The 18,308-nt window shown below is 41.4% G+C and overlaps 1 protein-coding gene across 1 annotated transcript; it reads left to right on the plus strand.

Moving 5' to 3' along the window:
* Positions 1-3,147: 3,147 nt before the first annotated feature.
* Positions 3,148-4,422, plus strand: LOC131979263 (trace amine-associated receptor 13c-like). The gene is made up of 2 exons (XM_059343209.1): positions 3,148-3,320; positions 3,606-4,422. The coding sequence occupies exons 1-2, from the start codon at positions 3,148-3,150 to the stop codon at positions 4,420-4,422; spliced, it is 990 nt and encodes a 329-aa protein (XP_059199192.1).
* Positions 4,423-18,308: the final 13,886 nt, after the last annotated feature.

Raw genomic sequence — 18,308 nt, forward strand, 5'->3', positions numbered from 1 at the left:
CTTGTGTCTACTGTTTAAAGTTTAAATGGAGTCTCTAGGTTAAATTATGCCGGAGAAGTAGACGTTTAAAAATCTCCAATGATCGAGCTTTGCTCGAGGCACTCTCCTTCACTGCTTGCAGTGAAGGAGAGTGCCTCGCTGCTCAGCCGTGGCACTAATAATAAACATGAGCATAAACATAAACATGTGCTTCGCACGAGGAACTCATCCTCACTGCTTGCAGTGAAGATGAGTGCCTCGCTGCTCAGCCGTGGCACTAAAAAGAAAAAATAGTCCCGGTGAATAGTAGTTAGTGTGCTTTTGCAAGCAAGCACACAAAATAAGCCCGGTGAATAGTAGTTAGTGTGCTTTTGCAAGCAAGCACACAAAATAAGAGATGCCTCGCTGCTAAGCCGTGGCACTAATAATAAACATGAGCAATAATAAGTGGTGCCTCGCTGCTCAGCCGTGGCACTAAATAGTCCCGGTGAATAGTAGTTAGTGTGCTTTTGCAAGCAAGCACACAAAATAAAAATAGTCCCGGTGAATAGTAGTTAGTGTGTTTGCAAGCAAGCACACAAAATAATAATAACAAATGACCTTTTTAATTTGTTCAGACAAAGGACTTGTCTCTGTCCTTGTCTTGCTAGATCTGAGTGCTGCATTTGGTACAATTGACCATTGTATCCTACTACAGAGACTGGAACGTGTAATTGGCATTAGAGGAACGGCACTGGGCTGGTTTAAATCGTACTTATTAGACCATTCCCAGTTTGTTTATGTGAACAATGAATCCTCCGTGCGCACTGGTGTTAACCACGGTGTTCTACAGGGTTCTGTGCTTGGACCAATTTTATTCACCCTTTATATGCTCTCTCTAGGTAATATAATTAGAAAACATTCAATTAACTTTCATTGTTATGCAGATGACACTCAGTTATATAGATCAATCTATCCAGGTGAAACTGATCAGCTAGCCAAACTTAATGCATGCCCTAAGGACATAAAAACCTGGATGGTCCACAACTTCCTAATGTTAAACTCGGAAAAAACGGAAGTGATTGTGCTCGGACACGAACACCTCCGAAACTCATTATCTAAAGACTTCATTAGCATCGATGGCATTACCCTGGCCTCCAATACCACCATTAAGAACCTTGGAGTTGTCTTTGATCAGGATCTGTCATTTAACTCCCATATAAAACAAACTTTAAGGACTGCATTTTTTCACCTACGTAATATTACAAAAATTAGACACATCCTGTCTCAAAAGGATGAAGAAAAATTAGTGCATGCTTTTGTTACTTCAAGGTTAGATTACTGTAATTCCTTACTGTCAGGCTGCTCCAATAAATCCCTCAAAACTCTTCAGTTAGTCCAAAATGCTGCTGCTCGTGTACTGACAAGAACCAAGAAAAGAGATCATATTTTTCCCGTTCTAGCTTCGCTGCACTGGCTCCCTGTAAAATCCAGAATTGAGTTTAAAAACCTTCTTCTTACTTACAAAGCTCTAAATGGTCTCTTGTGGAATCATCTCCCAGTCTCAGTACGGGAGGCAGACACCCCGTCTTTATTGAAGAGTAAACTTAAAACTTTCCTCTTTGACAAATCCTATAGTTAGGGCTGGCTGAGGCCTGCCTTGGACCAGCCCCTAGTTATGCCGCTATAGGCCCAATGTGTCAGGGGACACGATACACCGGGCCCCTCTTCTCTTTCTCTGATGTCCCAATAATACATGACACAAGCTTTTATTTTCCCAGAGTACTAGCACTTTTCTTTGCTCTCTCTTTCACAGGGTGTCGTGCTGTGGTCCTGCTCGGCATCACTCCTGCTGGTCTCACTGCTGTGGATCTGGTTGGGCCCCAGATGGGAATGCTCCTCTCCTGGTCCACTCTACACTCACCATCACTACGGGCCAATGGTGGCGCTTCATCACCTGCTGCTGTGGCCCTCCCAGAACTCCTGCTCCTCTCTGTCTCTCTCTCAACCGTCTCTCTCTATCCTCGCTCCCTCTCCCCCTTCAACCTTCGATGTGAGGGTCTAAGGACAGAGGATGTCGTGCCATGTACAGTCTGTGAAGCCCTTTGAGGCAAATCTGTGATTTGTGATTTTGGGCTATATCAATCAAATTGATTTGATTTAAAGTGAAGCCTTTTCTTATGCACCAGCACTTTGAAACAGTAATCCATGCCTTTGTTACTCGGCTGGATTACTGTAACTCTTTGTACTTTGGAGTCAGCCAGTCCTCCCTCGCACGGCTCCAGTTGGTGCAGAATGCAGCTGCTCGCCTCTTAACTGGAGTTCGTAAGAAGGAGCACATAACTCCCATCCTGGCCTCCCTCCACTGGCTGCCTGTGCATTTTAGAGTCCATTTTAAGATTATTTTATTTGTTTTTAAATCTTTAAGTGGTCTCGCCCCGTCTTACCTCCCTGAGCTCCTCCACCCCTACGCTCCTGCTCGGTGCCTCAGGTCAGGTGACCTGCTTCTCCTGGAGGTACCGAGGTCAAAACGGAAGCTCAGAGGGGACAGATCTTTCTCTGTTGCAGCCCCCAAGTTGTGGAATAAGCTGCCTTTGCACATCAGACAAGCCTCATCACTGTCCATTTTTAAAACTCATCTTAAAACCTATTTTTATTCCTTGGCTTTCAACCGCGCATGAGACTCTGCTCTTGTTTTAGCGTTTTATGCTTTGCTTTTATTTGTTTTTTTTTTTATTTGTTTTTTTTTAAAAGCAATGCAACTATTTATTTTCGTGTGTATCAGCACTTTGTTGCGGTTGTGATTGTTTTTAAGGTGCTTTACAAATAAAGTTGAGTTGAGTTGAGTTTTCCAAGGAAGACACCAAGATCTTTAAGGCTGTCGGTTTTCAAAAATTGAAATTTTTGGAAAACAAAAAATTCCCAGAGCTACACTCTCACAAACACGCTCTCACTCAGAGAGAGAGAGAGAGAGAGAGAGAGAGAGAGAGAGAGAGAGAGAGAGAGATTCAGGGAAAGTGATGAAGATGATGGTGTGAGGTGAGGAGGGAAGGGACATCGGAGACCAAAATACACAGAGGGGAAAAGGAGGGGTGGGATAATGAGAAGTAACAGAGAAGTAAATCAGTTACATGACTCAGTTCTGTTCAGAAAGCTGCCAGAGCTGCAGCTATCTGCAGATCTCTGAAGATGGAGGCTGGGGATGATTTGGTGCCTTGTTTCCGTGAATTCCCCAATACCTCCTGCTGGATGCCACCGCCTCCTTGGCCTGAAACATTGTTTATTGACATTACACTGTACTCCATCTCTGTGCTCACTGCGGTCCTCAACCTGCTCATCATCATCTCAGTCTCCCACTTCAGGCAGACATTAACTTTTTTGTTTCTTTTTACAGGTTTTGTACTTTAAACATGTGGATAACCGCTGTAGATTAAAAAGAATTGTCTTTGAACTGGTAGTGAATAATGTTGGTGCTCTAACACTAGTATGTTGTATATATACTATATATAACACTAGTTGTATGTATATATGTTGCTGAACAGAAAAAATCTAAATTCTTAAATCAGTTTTTATCAATATTTGTAATAGTTTGTACATTTTGTTATGAGGAGTGTTTTGTAGAATGATGCTTTTCTCTTTTCCTCCAGGCAGCTCCACACACCCACCAACATCCTCCTCCTCTCTCTGGCTGTCTCAGATTTTCTTGTGGGCCTCCTGGTGATGCCATCAAACGCACTAGAAAGAACACATTGCTGGTTGTTTGGTGACTTTTTGTGTTCTCTTTATAGGTTTGTGTCTGACATCATTTACTCTGCTTCAGTCGTAAACATGGTGCTCATATCAGTTGACCGCTATGTGGCTATTTGTGACCCTCTGCATTACACCACCAGAATCACTGTGAATAGAGTTAGAGTCTGTGTTTGTCTTTTATGGTTCTGCTCTGTTGCCTACAATAGTTACTTCTTTAATTTACTTCTTATTCAACAAGAAAACACTTCTTACTGCTATGGAGAATGTGATGTTTTAACACATGATGCCGTTGCCGTCCTTCAACTTGTTTTAAGCTTTCTTGTTCCTGTTACTGCCATTATAGTTTTATATTCGAGAGTCTTTGTTGTGGCTGTGTCTCATGCTCGTGCCATGCGCTCTCACATTACAGCTGTCACAAAGCAGATTTCAGTGACTAAAACAGCAAAGAAATCTGAGCTGAAAGCAGCCAGGACTCTTGGTGTTTTGGTAGTTGTGTTTCTAATGTGTTTCACACCAACTTACTTTGCAACTTTGGGAGGATATGAATCCATGAGTAATTCAACTATGTACTTTATTAATTATCTATACTATTTTAACTCTTATCTTAACCCTGTGATTTATGCCTTGTTTTACCCCTGGTTCAGGAAAACAGTTAGACTCATTGTTACTCTTCAGATACTGCAGCCTGGCTCCAGTGAGGCCAACATACTGTAGAGAAGCTATGGAAGGATGATGTCAAGAAATTGGTGAGAACAAAATAATATTTCTGTGTTTTTTCTCTTCTGCTGTTTTTATTCATTTTGAGTTTTTGATGTCACATTTCATAATCTATTTTTAGAAAAGAAAGATATATTCTGCTCATCTATCAGACATTTTCTTAATCTGTAGAAGAGCATGAAGTCAAAAGATAACCTTTTTGAACTGTTGACTCCTTGTTGACTATTCTCTCTCCCATGCACATGATGTGTGAGGAAACTGCTCTGAACCCTCTCAGAGACAGATGTAGATGCTGTATGTGTTGTATCTCTGCAGGTCTGTTTGAGAGTCACATCTTTGGGGTGTTTGTAACAGTAAACATAGCTGTTTATTCACTTCTGGTGCTGTTTTATTTAAACACAGGCTGTGGCCTTCTTCCTGTGTGGGATCTGCAAATGTTTTTTTGAGTGTATCACAGGTCTGCCTGTGTGGGCCACACGAAATACTCAATGTACAAATTGCATATATTTTTGCCCAAAGATCTTTTTTGTTATTATTATTATGTGTTTATATTAGGGATGCACTGATAAAAAAATAAAATTTAAAAAATTGGCCGATACAATAACCGATATTAACATTGCTGTTAAATAATTATAGACATTTACCAATATCGATATAAGCTTCATAAAAATAATTTCTATGATGACCATAATTGTTATATCATAATAATAATAATTGTAATTATTAAACATACTGAAATGTATGTGTACACACTGAATTTAAAAACGAAATGTCTTTTTAATTTAAAAAATAACTCATGACAATCAATCAATCAAACTTTGTATAGCACCTTTCATACAAATAACATGTATTTTTAAAATATTAACATTCTCTGCTGCCCTCAGGTCTTCAGGAAGGTTGTTCCAGAGGTGTGGTCCATAGTGATGAAAGGTCACCGAGTGTTTAGGTTCTGTCTTTAGGGATTATTAAAAGGCCACTACCAGAAGACCTGAGTGTTGGAGAGGATTCATAGGCTAAAAGCCTCTCTGATAAATAAATAGCACATACCGTTTTTCCCCAATTTATAGCCAGGCCCCTATTAATGACTGGCCTCATTTAGTAACCTGGTGTAAAAACTATTTTCAGTAAATAAAAGCCGGCCTCTTTCATAAGCCGGGTGTCTTACCGGTGTTATGTCAAAGTCTCCCGCTGTCCTAGTCATTCTCTGTAAAGTCGAGTCGTTTACGCACGCTCTTCTGGGCTCTTTAGTAGTTTAGACATTTTAAATCCTGCTTAAAATGAACATTCAGCGTGCTGTTCATTGTTGGTTTACATCCGAGTACTTCCAATATGGCTGACATCCGGGTAACTGGCTACAATGCGCTGTGTAAAACACTCTAAAAAGTGCCGGTCAGAGCTGCTCTGATTTTCTTTTTTTAATAAAAGCCCCCTTCAAATAAAAGCCTGCCCCTATTATTAGCCAGGTCCAAAAACTGATTTTTTATTAATATAAGCCCCGGCTACTATTTGAGGAAATACGGCAGACCATTAAGAGCTTTATAAACTTCTGAAGCAAATAAGCAGCCAATGCAGAGACTTTTAAATTGTTGTAATATGTGGTCTCTTTCTAGTCCTGGTCAGCAAACGTGTTCCTGAGTTTTTAAGTAATTGTAGATGAGCTATATTATTTTTTGGGAGACCAGAAAGTAGAGCATTAGAGTAGGAGATACTGCAGGTGACAAATGTGTGCATTTGTCACATGGGTTAAGTAAGATTTTATTGTGTGTCTTTAAGTTCTCAGTGTGTTTTAATTTACAATATTTCTGATTTTAGTGTGTAGTTTTTATTTATGTTCATATTGCATATCCCCACACCAGGAGTGTATTGTGATTTTATTCTGAAAAGCCCATATGGATGTGACTCCCCACGGCGTAATCGCCTGCACCTGTGGAGCGTAAAATTAGCGGACTTTAAACAAGCTTCCAGAGGAAACGGGAGGAGAGACCGATCGAGTGGAAAGGGCAGGAAGCCGAAGCAGGAACAGAGGGGACCAATCCCAGTGACCACGCCAGAGCTGTTGGACGGAGAAGCCAGGGACTGATTGTTAGAAGGCCCCATGAAGAAGCGGATGAGATACTCTTCCTTCTACGTGAGTAGTGATCTACGACTAAGTGTGACCCGCTGTCTGTACGTGTGTTTAAAAGTGCACTGACTGCTGTCTTGCTCTCCTGATAGTTGGAGGTCAACGCCCTGAGGAAGACAACGGTGCGGTGCAGAGGGATAAAGAGGCCGCAGGACCGAGTGCGGAGTGTATCAACGCTTTCTACGGTGACAGATCGACTTCCACTGGCGCCCCGAGTGCTGCAGCTCCTGCCTTTGCAGATAAGACTCTAGACTGTTTTACTGGACTCCCTCGCCCCTCAGTTTTTAGTTTCCCTCGTTTTAACGCCCTTTCACCAGCCCCCCGGTTCTACCATTTTTATTCTTTGACCCCTGTTTTTAACATGATTTTATTCTGTGAATAAATATCAGTGCGTCTGCTCAAGGATCTGTGGTTTTCTTGGTTTTAACAACTGCTCTTTTGCCTGGTTTAAACCATACAATCATTTTAAATAAAACTTAACATTTTATGAAAATAACAAACATACACCATAGCTCTTCCACACATTAATGTCTCTGTATTGAGAGAGAAATGGTCGCACTCTGGCACTGTTCTTCAGACGATAAAATGCATTCTTAGTTATGTTTCTAATGTGGGACTCAAAACTAAACTGAATAAAAAAGTACTCAAAGGTTTTTTTCCTGATGACTTGGGTTTAATGCCAGAGTGTATTGTAAAATTGGCATTGACCCATAACAAACAAGCACATTTGCACACACACACGCACACACACACACACACACACACACACACACACACACACACTTAGGTCCCATTAGATTTAATCTGCCTCTCTATGAACAATGTTTTTCAGCCCATTAGTTGCTCCTGATGACGGTGTACTGAACCCCTGTAGACAAAAACTTTGTTCACACCTGCATGGATTAGTCACATGACGACATTTCAACCTCTGAGGTATCACTGCCATCAGAGGTGTTAAGAAAAACAAGCTTCAGCATAAACACATGATGCAGCTATCACACTTCAACACCTTATGCAATTATGACTATACAGTTTATTTCTAATTGATATTGTGTCTGTCATTACTTTTAGTGATTGTTTGTTTGGAGTTCAATATTTAATAAAAAATAGTGTTTTGGATAACAACAAATTCAATTACCATGTGTACTGTGAGAGGGGGTCGCTGCCAGCCACAAATCACCAGAGAATTATCAACCTATTCTGCAGCTTCCCTCAGAAAGTTTTCAACTGAACTTTGAGCCACAGATTTACTTTTGAAAGTCTTAGAGACATTAGAAAAAGGGAAGAAATCTGGACCTCAACTCATCAGATGTGTAAATAGTAAGGGGTAACGTTACGCAGAACTCACAATACATTTTATACCTTGTTTGTTTCTGTAGGAAAAAAACACATGCAACAGTATCAGTTTGTTTTCTTTCTTTTAACTGACAAACACAATCCTCTTGTTGGGTAAGGCAAGGCAAGGCAAGTTTATTTGTATAGCACAATTCAACACAAGGTAATTCAAAGTGCTTTACATACACATTAAAAACAGCAAGACACAATTGAAAACAATAAAAACAGTCAATTAAAACAGGGAAGATACAGCAGGATAAAAAAAAGAGATAAAATAATAAAAAGCACACGTCAAACATTGTGTAGTTAAAAAGTAAGGGCAGTAGAGTAGAGCAGATAAGTGTTAAAGTTAAGAGTACGCTTCAGTAAACAATAGTGTTTTTAGTCCTGATTTAAAGGAGCTGACCGTTTGGGCAGACCTCAGATCTACAGGTAGTTTGTTCCACAGGTGAGGAGCATAATAACTGAAAGCTGCCTCACCCCGCTTAGTTCTTGTTTTTGGGACACGCAACAAGCCAGTTCCAGATGACCTAAGGGGTCTGGATGCTTCATAGAGAGGGAGCAGATCAAGCATGTAATTTTGGCCATTCAGAGCTTTGTAGACCAGCAGTAAGATTTTAAAATCTATCCTCTGACTCACAGGAAGCCAGTGTAGTGATTTAAGGACCGGTGTAATATGGTCCAGTTTCCTGGTGTTTGTGAGGACTCTGGCGGCAGCGTTCTGGATCAGCTGCAGCTGCCTGATTGATTTTTTGTTAAGACCTGTGAAGATGCCATTGCAGTAATCCAACCTACTAAAAATAAATGCATGGATACGTTTTTCCATGTCTTGTTTGGACAGAAGACCCTTAATTCTAGCTATGTTTTTCAGGTGGTAATAGGCAGATTTAGTGATAAGCTTTAGATGGCTGTTGAAGTTCAGGTCTGAGTCAATAATTACACCAAGATTTCTGGCTTGATTTGTAGCTGTCAATGACATAGAGCCAAGGTGCGCGCTGATCTTAGATCTTTCATTTTTAGGGCCGAAAATGATCACCTCTGTCTTCTCTGCATTTAGCTGGAGAAAGTTCTGGCACATCCACTCATTGATTTGATGAATACAGTTACTCAATGAGAGTAAGGGACTGTAGTCGTGTGAGGACACTGAAATGTAGAGTTGTGTGTCATCGGCATAAGTATGGTAGGAGATGTTGTGATGTTCCATAATCTGAGCTAGCGGTAGCATATAGGTGTTGAATAGAAGCGGTCCGAGAATGGACCCTTGAGGAACCCCACATGTGATCTTAGTTCGCTCAGACTCATGGTTTCCAATTGACACAAAAAAGTCCCTATCTTGTAAGTAAGATTTGAACCATTGTAGCACAGTGCCAGTGAGCCCCACCCACTGTTCCAGTCTGCTGACTAGTATGTTACGATCAACTGTGTCAAATGCAGCACTGAGATCCAGTAAAACCAGGACAGAGGATTTGCCTGCATCAGTGTTCAGTTTAATATCATTTAAGACTTTGATAAGTACAGTCTCAGTGCTGTGGTGTCGCCGAAATCCAGACTGAAATGTGTTAAAAATGGGTGCTGAGGTAACTTTTTTTTTTCCCCACAGACAACTTTGGTAAACTATTTTCATTATTTAAAGAAGAAAGAAGACAAAAGTCTACAAAACTGGAAAGCATTTCTGAGGCTGCAGTCACACATTGGCAAACTTTCCTCTCTAACAAATAGCACTTTTGGCCAAACCGTAGCTCCTATCATTGAACCGACTTCACTTTGAGCATCCTGAGTTCCTCCTGGATGTCTACATATGTGTTTTCTGAAAAAAAATTTTTTTTACCATGGCGGTTTATGAGGCTATGGGTGCATATTGGTGGCGCATCTATGCGTCCTATGCCCAAACTATAACTCTGACAGCTATAGCAGACAAATGTGACTAAGAAGACAAATTTCCTACATTTCTACCCATAAATTATTTCTGAAGAGTGGCATCTGCAACCTCAAGCGCAGTTTCCAAATTCATTTTTTGACAAATTTTTCTCTTCCTCTCCACTTTAGCTATGATGTAATCTACTCTAGCCTCTCCATATGGTAACATTGGGGGGATTTTTGGGTGTGTTTTTGCCGAATAATTTGAAAAACATTTGCCGAAACCCTTAGAAAAGTCTTAGCACACTTGTCATGGCCGAGCCGGTCAATTTGATACCTTTTTAGTGTATGTATGACCAAAACTCCGGGAGGAGTAGTCGACCGGAAAAAACACGGAAGCTACGGAAGAATAAGAAGAAGCCCGGTGGATAGTATATAGTGTGCTGTGTTGGATGTGTTTACACACTACAGAAGACTATTCAGGAACCGGCTACTTCCTGTTTACAAGCCAGATTCTTAACCCTCTAGGCCATGGTCTGTCCAAAAATGATTGTGACGTTCTCTGGGAATCTGCCAGTAGCTCTTGGTCAAATAAGACAAGCAGTGCCAAGGTGATCCAGGAGCTCGTCGACCCGGGGGATTGGATAGGCGTCAAACCGCGAAACATCATTCACCCTGCGATAGTCCACACAGAACCGGATAGACCCCGTGGCTACAGCACGCACCGTCACGCCCGAGTGAGTCTCAACATGGTGTTGAATAAGGCTTGTGCGTACTGGCAGGGGGGAGAACACATCAGCGTAATACTGCTGCAACCTGGCAATATCTGCTTTCTGGGACGGTGAGAGATGGTTTTCACAGAGGAGCGAAGCAGGACTGGTCGATTTTGGAACTTCAGGCCCCAACTCATCTCTCTCTGCAATTGCCGTCACTCAGCCTCTTTCCATACTTTAAGGAGGTTGAGTTGATAAATCTGCGTAGCCACCCCTGTCAGACCGCACAAGCTCATAATCAACATCATCCACTCGTCCTTGCCATTTGGCGAGTAATTTGGAGGCGGAAGATGGGAGTAATACAAGCACTTTATCTCCCGGTGAAAATTGTCTTAACCTAGATCCTCTGTTGTACAGCCGCTGCGCTCAATGAGGCCGTCAGTTTGTGGGTGGTAAACACTGGTTCGAATAGACTTGATGCCTAATAATCTGTACAGTTCTCTTAGTGTTTGTGACATAAACTGGGTGCCTTGGTGAGTCAGGATCTCTTTCGGGATCCCGAAGCAGACTACTGGTGTAAAATGTAAAGACTTCTCGCAAGTCTAAGATTTGGAATCAAAATTTTTGGTGTGGACCAAAAATTAATATCCATCCATCCATCAATTTTCCTCTGCCTATCTGGGACCGGGTCGCGGGGGCAGCAGGCTATGCAGGGCATTCCAGACGTCCCTCTCCCCAGCCACAACATCCAGCTCATCCTGGGGGACCCCGAGGCATTCCCAGTCCAGGAGAGATATAGTCCCTCCACCGTGTTCTGGGTCTTCCCGGGGGCCTCCTACCATTTGGACGTGCCCGGAACACCTCTAAGGGGAGGCGCCCAGGAGGCATCCTTACCAGATGCCCAACCCACCTTAGCTGACTCCTTTCGACGTGAAGGAGCAGAGGCTCTACTCCGAGCTCCCTCCGGATGTCTGAGCTCCTCCCCCTATCTCTAAGGCTGAGCCCAGTCACCCTACGGAGAAAGCTCATTTCAGCCGTGATCTTACTCTTTCGGTCACTACCCAAAGCTCATGACCATAGGTGAGGGTTGGAACGTAGATGGACAGGTAAGTCGAGAGCTTTTTTTTCCGGCTCAGCTCCTTCTTCACCACAACGGTCTGGTACATCGCCCGCATCACTGCCGACCCCGCACCAAACCGCCTGTCACTCATGAACAAGACCCCGAGCTACTTGAACTCCTTCGCTTGAGGCAGTACCTAAGTCATAGCTCGTTGGGGCACCATCTGTAAAACAAAAAAATATAGCTAATTCACCGAAATAAGTGTCATAAAGTTGGGGGTTGAAGCTCCTCACACAAAGGACTCAAGCTGTGAAGAGGTAACCAAGTCTTGCTTGTTGGCCTAGTGAGGATTTAAAGTATATTACGTGTAAATCAGTGTGTGAGCAAGTCAAAGGTTAGTAAGTTAGTTGCATATAAGACTGACTGTCTGTATAAAGCAAGATTAACATACAAGTTTGATTGTAACGTGAATATCACATGAATATACTTGAAACCCACATATAAACCAAATCATTAATTACAGGTCAAATCCTTTATACTAAAGTCCTTGCTGACTGCTTATCTAAGCCCAGTTACATTACTCACAGATCCAGTTGAGAAGGGCAATCAAAAAGCCAGAAGCATATTAGCATAAGAGGGTGGAGTTAAGTTAACATATAGAACTACAGTTTGCTAACTCGCTAGGTTAGCATACAACAGAACAGAAGGCAACTTCAACAACCAGTGCAGAGAGGTGGACATTTTTTCTTTTTGATCATTAAAAAGGCCCCAAGATTTAAAAACGCCCTGATAAAACAGGGAAAACCCATTTAAATTTTAAAAGGCCGGATCAGTAAAAAACAGAGCAGCATCCAGCCCCAGGTTACTCATGTCTGAAGATACAGCTGGTCAGGCTCCTCCACACCAGGTCTGACAACCCTGTCAGGAATCGTTGGATGAATTAAAATAAAAAAGTGGCTGTTGAACTGGCCAAGTGAACAAGGCCCTGTCCCCCCTCCTCTCTAGGTAAATACAGCCCCCCCAACCCCCACCCCCCGTGGCACCCAGTGCAGATAATAATAACAATAATAATAATAATAATAACAAATGACCTTTTTAATTTCTTCGGACAAAGGACTTGTCTCTGTCCTTGTCTTGCTAGATCTGAGTGCTGCATTTGATACAATTGACCATTGTATCCTATTACAGAGACTGGAACGTGTAATTGGCATTAGAGGAACGGCACTGGGCTGGTTTAAATCGTACTTATTAGACCATTCCCAGTTTGTTTATGTGAACAATGAATCCTCCGTGCGCACTGGTGTTAACCACGGTGTTCCACAGGGTTCTGTGCTTGGACCAAATTTATTCACCCTTTATATGCTCCCTCTAGGTAATATAATTAGAAAACATTCAATTAACTTTCATTGTTATGCAGATGACACTCAGTTATATAGATCAATAAATCAAGGTGAAACTGATCAGCTAGCCAAACTTAATGCATGCCCTAAGGACATAAAAACCTGGATGGTCCACAACTTCCTTATGTTAAACTCGGGAAAAACGGAAGTGATTGTGCTCGGACACGAACATAAACTCATTATCTAAAGACTTAATTAGCATCGATGGCATTACCCTGGCCTCCAATACCACCATTAAGAACCTTGGAGTGATCTTTGATCAGGATATGTCATTTAACTCCCATATAAAACAAACTTCAAGGACTGCATTTTTTCACCTACGTAATATTACAAAAATTAGACACATCCTGTCTCAAAAGGATGAAGAAAAATTAGTGCATGCTTTTGTTACTTCAAGGTTAGATTACTGTAATTCCTTACTGTCAGGCTGCTCCAATAAATCCCTCAAAACTCTTCAGTTAGTCCAAAATGCTGCTGCTCGTGTACTGACAAGAACCAAGAAAAGAGATCATATTTCTCCCGTTCTAGCTTCGCTGCACTGGCTCCCTGTAAAATCCAGAATTGAGTTAAAAATCCTTCTTCTTACTTACAAAGCTCTAAATGGTCAGGCACCATCACATCTTAAAGACCTCATAGTGCCATATTACCCTTCTAGAGCACTACGCTCCCAAAATTCTAGGTTACTTGTGGTTCCTAAAGTCCTTAAAACTAGATTGGGAGCAAGAGCCTTCAGTTATCAAGCTCCTCTCTTGTGGAATCATCTCCCAGTCTCAGTACGGGAGGCAGACACCCCGTCTTTATTGAAGAGTAAACTTAAAACTTTCCTCTTTGACAAAACCTATAGTTAGGGCTGGCTGAGGCCTGCCTTGGACCAGCCCCTAGTTATGCCGCTATAGGCCCAATGTGTCGGGGGACACGATACACCGGGCCCCTCTTTTCTTCTCTTTCTCTGATGTCCCAATAATACATGCCACAAGCTTTTATTTTCCCAGAGTACTAGCACTTTTCTTTGCTCTTTGCTCTCTTTCACAGGGTGTCGTGCTGTGGTCCTGCTCGGCATCACTCCTGCTGGTCTCACTGCTGTGGATCTGGTTGGGCCCCAGATGGGAATGCTCCTCTCCTGGTCCACTCTACACTCACCATCACTACGGGCCAATGGTGGCGCTTCATCACCTGCTGCTGTGGCCCTCCCAGAACTCCTGCTCCTCTCTGTCTCTCTCTCAACCCTCTCTCTCTATCCTCGCTCCCTGTCCCCCTTCAACCTTCGATGTGAGGGTCTAAGGACAGAGGATGTCGTGCCATGTACAGTCTGTGAAGCCCTTTGAGGCAAATCTGTGATTTGTGATTTTGGGCTATATCAATCAAATTGATTTGATTTAAAGTGAAGCCTTTTCTTATGCACCAGCACTTTGAAACAGTAATCCACGCCTTTGTGACTCGGCTGGATTACTGTAACTCTTTGTACTTTGGAGTCAGCCAGTCCTCCCTCGCACGGCTCCAGTTGGTGCAGAACGCAGCTGCTCGCCTCTTAACTGGAGTTCGTAAGAAGGAGCACATAACTCCCATCCTGGCCTCCCTCCACTGGCTGCCTGGGCATTTTAGAGTCCATTTTAAGATTATTTTATTTGTTTTTAAATCTTTAAGTGGTCTCGCCCAGTCTTACCTCTCTGAGCTCCTCCACCCCTACGCTCCTGCTCGGTGCCTCAGGTCAGGTGACCTGCTTCTCCTGGAGGTACCGAGGTCAAAACGGAAGCTCAGAGGGGACAGATCTTTCTCTGTTGCAGCCCCCAAGTTGTGGAATAAGCTGCCTTTGCACATCAGACAAGCCTCATCACTGTCCATTTTTAAAACTCATCTTAAAACCTATTTTTATTCCTTGGCTTTCAACCGTGCATGAGACTCTGCTCTTGTTTTAGTGTTTTATGGTTTGCTTTTATTTTTTATTTTTTTATTGTTTTTTTTTTTAGAAGCAATGCAACTATTTATTTTCGTGTGTATCAGCACTTTGTTGCGGTTGTGATTGTTTTTAAGGTGCTTTACAAATAAAGTTGAGTTGAGTTGAGTTGAGTTTTCCAAGGAAGACACCAAGATATTTAAGGTTGTCGGTTTTCAAAAATTGAAATTTTTGGAAAACAAAAAATTCCCAGCGCTACACTCTCACACACACGCTCTCACTCAGAGAGAGAGAGAGAGAGAGAGAGAGAGAGAGAGAGAGAGAGATTCAGGGAAAGTGATGAAGATGATGGTGTGAGGTGAGGAGGGAAGGGACATTGGAGACCAAAATACACAGAGGGGAAAAGGAGGGGTGGGATTATGAGAAGTAACAGAGAAGTAAATCAGTTACATGACTCAGTTTTGTTCAGAAAGCTGCCAGAGCTGCAGCTATCTGCAGATCTCTGAAGATGGAGGCTGGGGATGATTGGGTGCCTTGTTTCCGTGAATTCCCCAATATCTCCTGCTGGATCCCACCGCCTGCTTGGCCTGAAACATTGTTTATTAACATTACACTGTACTCCATCTCTGTGCTCACTGCGGTCCTCAACCTGCTCATTATCATCTCAATCTCCCACTTCAGGCAGACATTAACTTTTTTGTTTCTTTTTACAGGTTTTGTACTTTAAACATGTGGATAACCGCTGTAGATTAAGAAGAATTGTCTTTGAACTGGTAGTGAATAATGTTGGTGCTTTAACACTAGTATGTTGTATATATACTATATATAACACTAGTTGTATGTATATATGTTGCTGAACAGAAAAAATCTAAATTCTTAAATCAATTTTCATCAATATTTGTAATAGTTTGTACATTTTGTTATGAGGAGTGTTTTGTAGAATGATGCTTTTCTCTTTTCCTCCAGGCAGCTCCACACACCCACCAACATCCTCCTCCTCTCTCTGGCTGTCTCAGATTTTCTTGTGGGCCTCCTGGTGATGCCATCAAACGCACTAGAAATAACACATTGCTGGTTGTTTGGTGACTTTTTGTGTTCTCTTTATAGGTTTGTGTCTGACATCATTTCCTCTGCTTCAGTCGTAAACACGGTGGTCATATCAGTTGACCGCTATGTGGCTATTTGTGACCCTCTGCATTACACCACCAGAATCACTGTGAATAGAGTTAGAGTCTGTGTTTGTCTTTTATGGTTCTGCTCTGTTGCCTTCAATAGTTACATCTTTAATTTACATCTTATTCAACAAGAAAACACTTCTTACTGCTATGGAGAATGTGATAATTTAACACATGATGTCGCTGCCTACCTTCCACTTGTTTTAAGCTTTCTTGTTCCTGTTACTGCCATTATAGTTTTATATTCGAGAGTCTTTGTTGTGGCTGTGTCTCAAGCTCGTGCCATGCGCTCTCACATTACAGCTGTCACAAAGCAGATTTCAGTGACTAAAACAGCAAAGAAATCTGAGCTGAAAGCAGCCAGGACTCTTGGTGTTTTGGTAGTTGTGTTTCTAATGTGTTTCACACCAACTTACTTTGCAACTTTGGGAGGATATGAATCCATGAGTCGTTCAACTATCTACTTTATTAATTATCTATACTATTTTAACTCTTATCTTAACCCTCTGATTTATGCCTTGTTTTACCCCTGGTTCAGGAAAACAGTTAGACTCATTATTAATCTTCAGATACTGCAGCCTGGCTCCAGTGAGGCCAACATACTGTAGAGAAGCTATGGAAGGATGATGTCAAGAAATTGGTGAGAACAATATAATATTTCTGTGTTTTTTCTCTTCTGCTGTTTTTATTCATTTTGAGTTTTTGATGTCACATTTCATAATCTATTTTTAGAAAAGAAAGATATATTCTGCTCATCTATCAGACATTTTCTTAATCTGTAGAAGAGCATGAAGTCAAGAGATAACCTTTTTGAACTGTTGACTCCTTGTTGACTATTCTCTCTCTCATGCACATGATGTGTGAGGAAACTGCTCTGAACCCTCTCAGAGACAGATGTAGATGCTGGATGTGTTGTATCTCTGCAGGTCTGTTTGAGAGTCACATCTTTGGGGTGTTTGTAACAGTAAACATAGCTGTTTATTCACTTCTGGTGCTGTTTTATTTAAACACAGGCTGTGGCCTTCTTCCTGTGTGGGATCTGCAAATGTTTTTTTGACTGTATCACAGGTCTGCCTGTGTGGGCCACACGAAATACTCAATGTACAAATTGCATATATTTTTGCCCAAAGATCTTTTTTGTTATTAATATTATGTATTTATATTAGGGATGCACTGATAAAAAAATAAAATTTAAAAAATTGGCCGATACAATAACCGATATTAACATTGCTGTTAAATAATTATAGACATTTACCAATATCGATATAAGCTTCATAAAAATAATTTCTATGATGACCATAATTGTTATATCATAATAATAATAATTGTAATTATTAAACATACTGAAATGTATGTGTACACACTGAATTTAAAAACGAAATGTCTTTTTAATTTAAAAAATAACTCATTACAATCAATCAATCAAACTTTGTATAGCACCTTTCATACAAATAACATGTATTTTTAAAATATTAACATTCTCTGCTGCCCTCAGGTCTTCAGGACGGTTGTTCCAGAGGTGTGGTCCATAGTGATGAAAGGTCACCGAGTGTTTAGGTTCTGTCTTTAGGGATTATTAAAAGGCCACTACCAAAAGTCCTGAACTTTGGAGAGGATTCATAGGCTAAAAGCCTCTCTGATAAATAAATAGCACATACCGTTTTTCCCCAATTTATAGCCAGGCACCTATTAATGACTGGCCTCATTTAGTAACCTGGTGTAAAAACTATTTTCAGTAAATAAAAGCTGGCTTCTTTTATAAGCCGGGTGTCTTACCAGTGTTATGTCAAAGTCTCCCGCTGTCCTAGTCATTCTCTGTAAAGTCGAGCCGTTTACGCACGTTCTTCTGGGCTCTTTAGTAGTTTAGACATTTTAAATCCTGCTTAAAATGAACATTCAGCGTGCTGTTCATTGTTTGTTTACATCCGAGTACTTCCAATATGGCTGACATCCGGGTAACTGGCTACAATGCGCTGTGTAAAACACTCTAAAAAGTGCCGGTCAGAGCTGCTCTGATTTTCTTTTTTTAATAAAAGCCCCCTTCCAATTAAAGCCTGCCCCTATTATTAGCCAGGTCCAAAAACTGATTTTTTGTTAATATAAGCCCCGGCTACTATTTGAGGAAATACGGCAGACCATTTAGAGCTTTATAAACTTCTGAAGCAAATAAGCAGCCAATGCAGAGACTTTTAAATTGTTGTAATATGTGGTCTCTTTCTAGTCCTGGTCAGCAAACGTGTTCCTGAGTTTTTAAGTAATTGTAGATGAGCTATATTATTTTTTGGGAGACCAGAAAGTAGAGCATTAGAGTAGGCGATACTGCAGGT

The sequence above is a fragment of the Centropristis striata genome, chromosome 10 (assembly GCF_030273125.1).
Source record: "Centropristis striata isolate RG_2023a ecotype Rhode Island chromosome 10, C.striata_1.0, whole genome shotgun sequence".
Taxonomy (NCBI): domain Eukaryota; kingdom Metazoa; phylum Chordata; class Actinopteri; order Perciformes; family Serranidae; genus Centropristis; species Centropristis striata.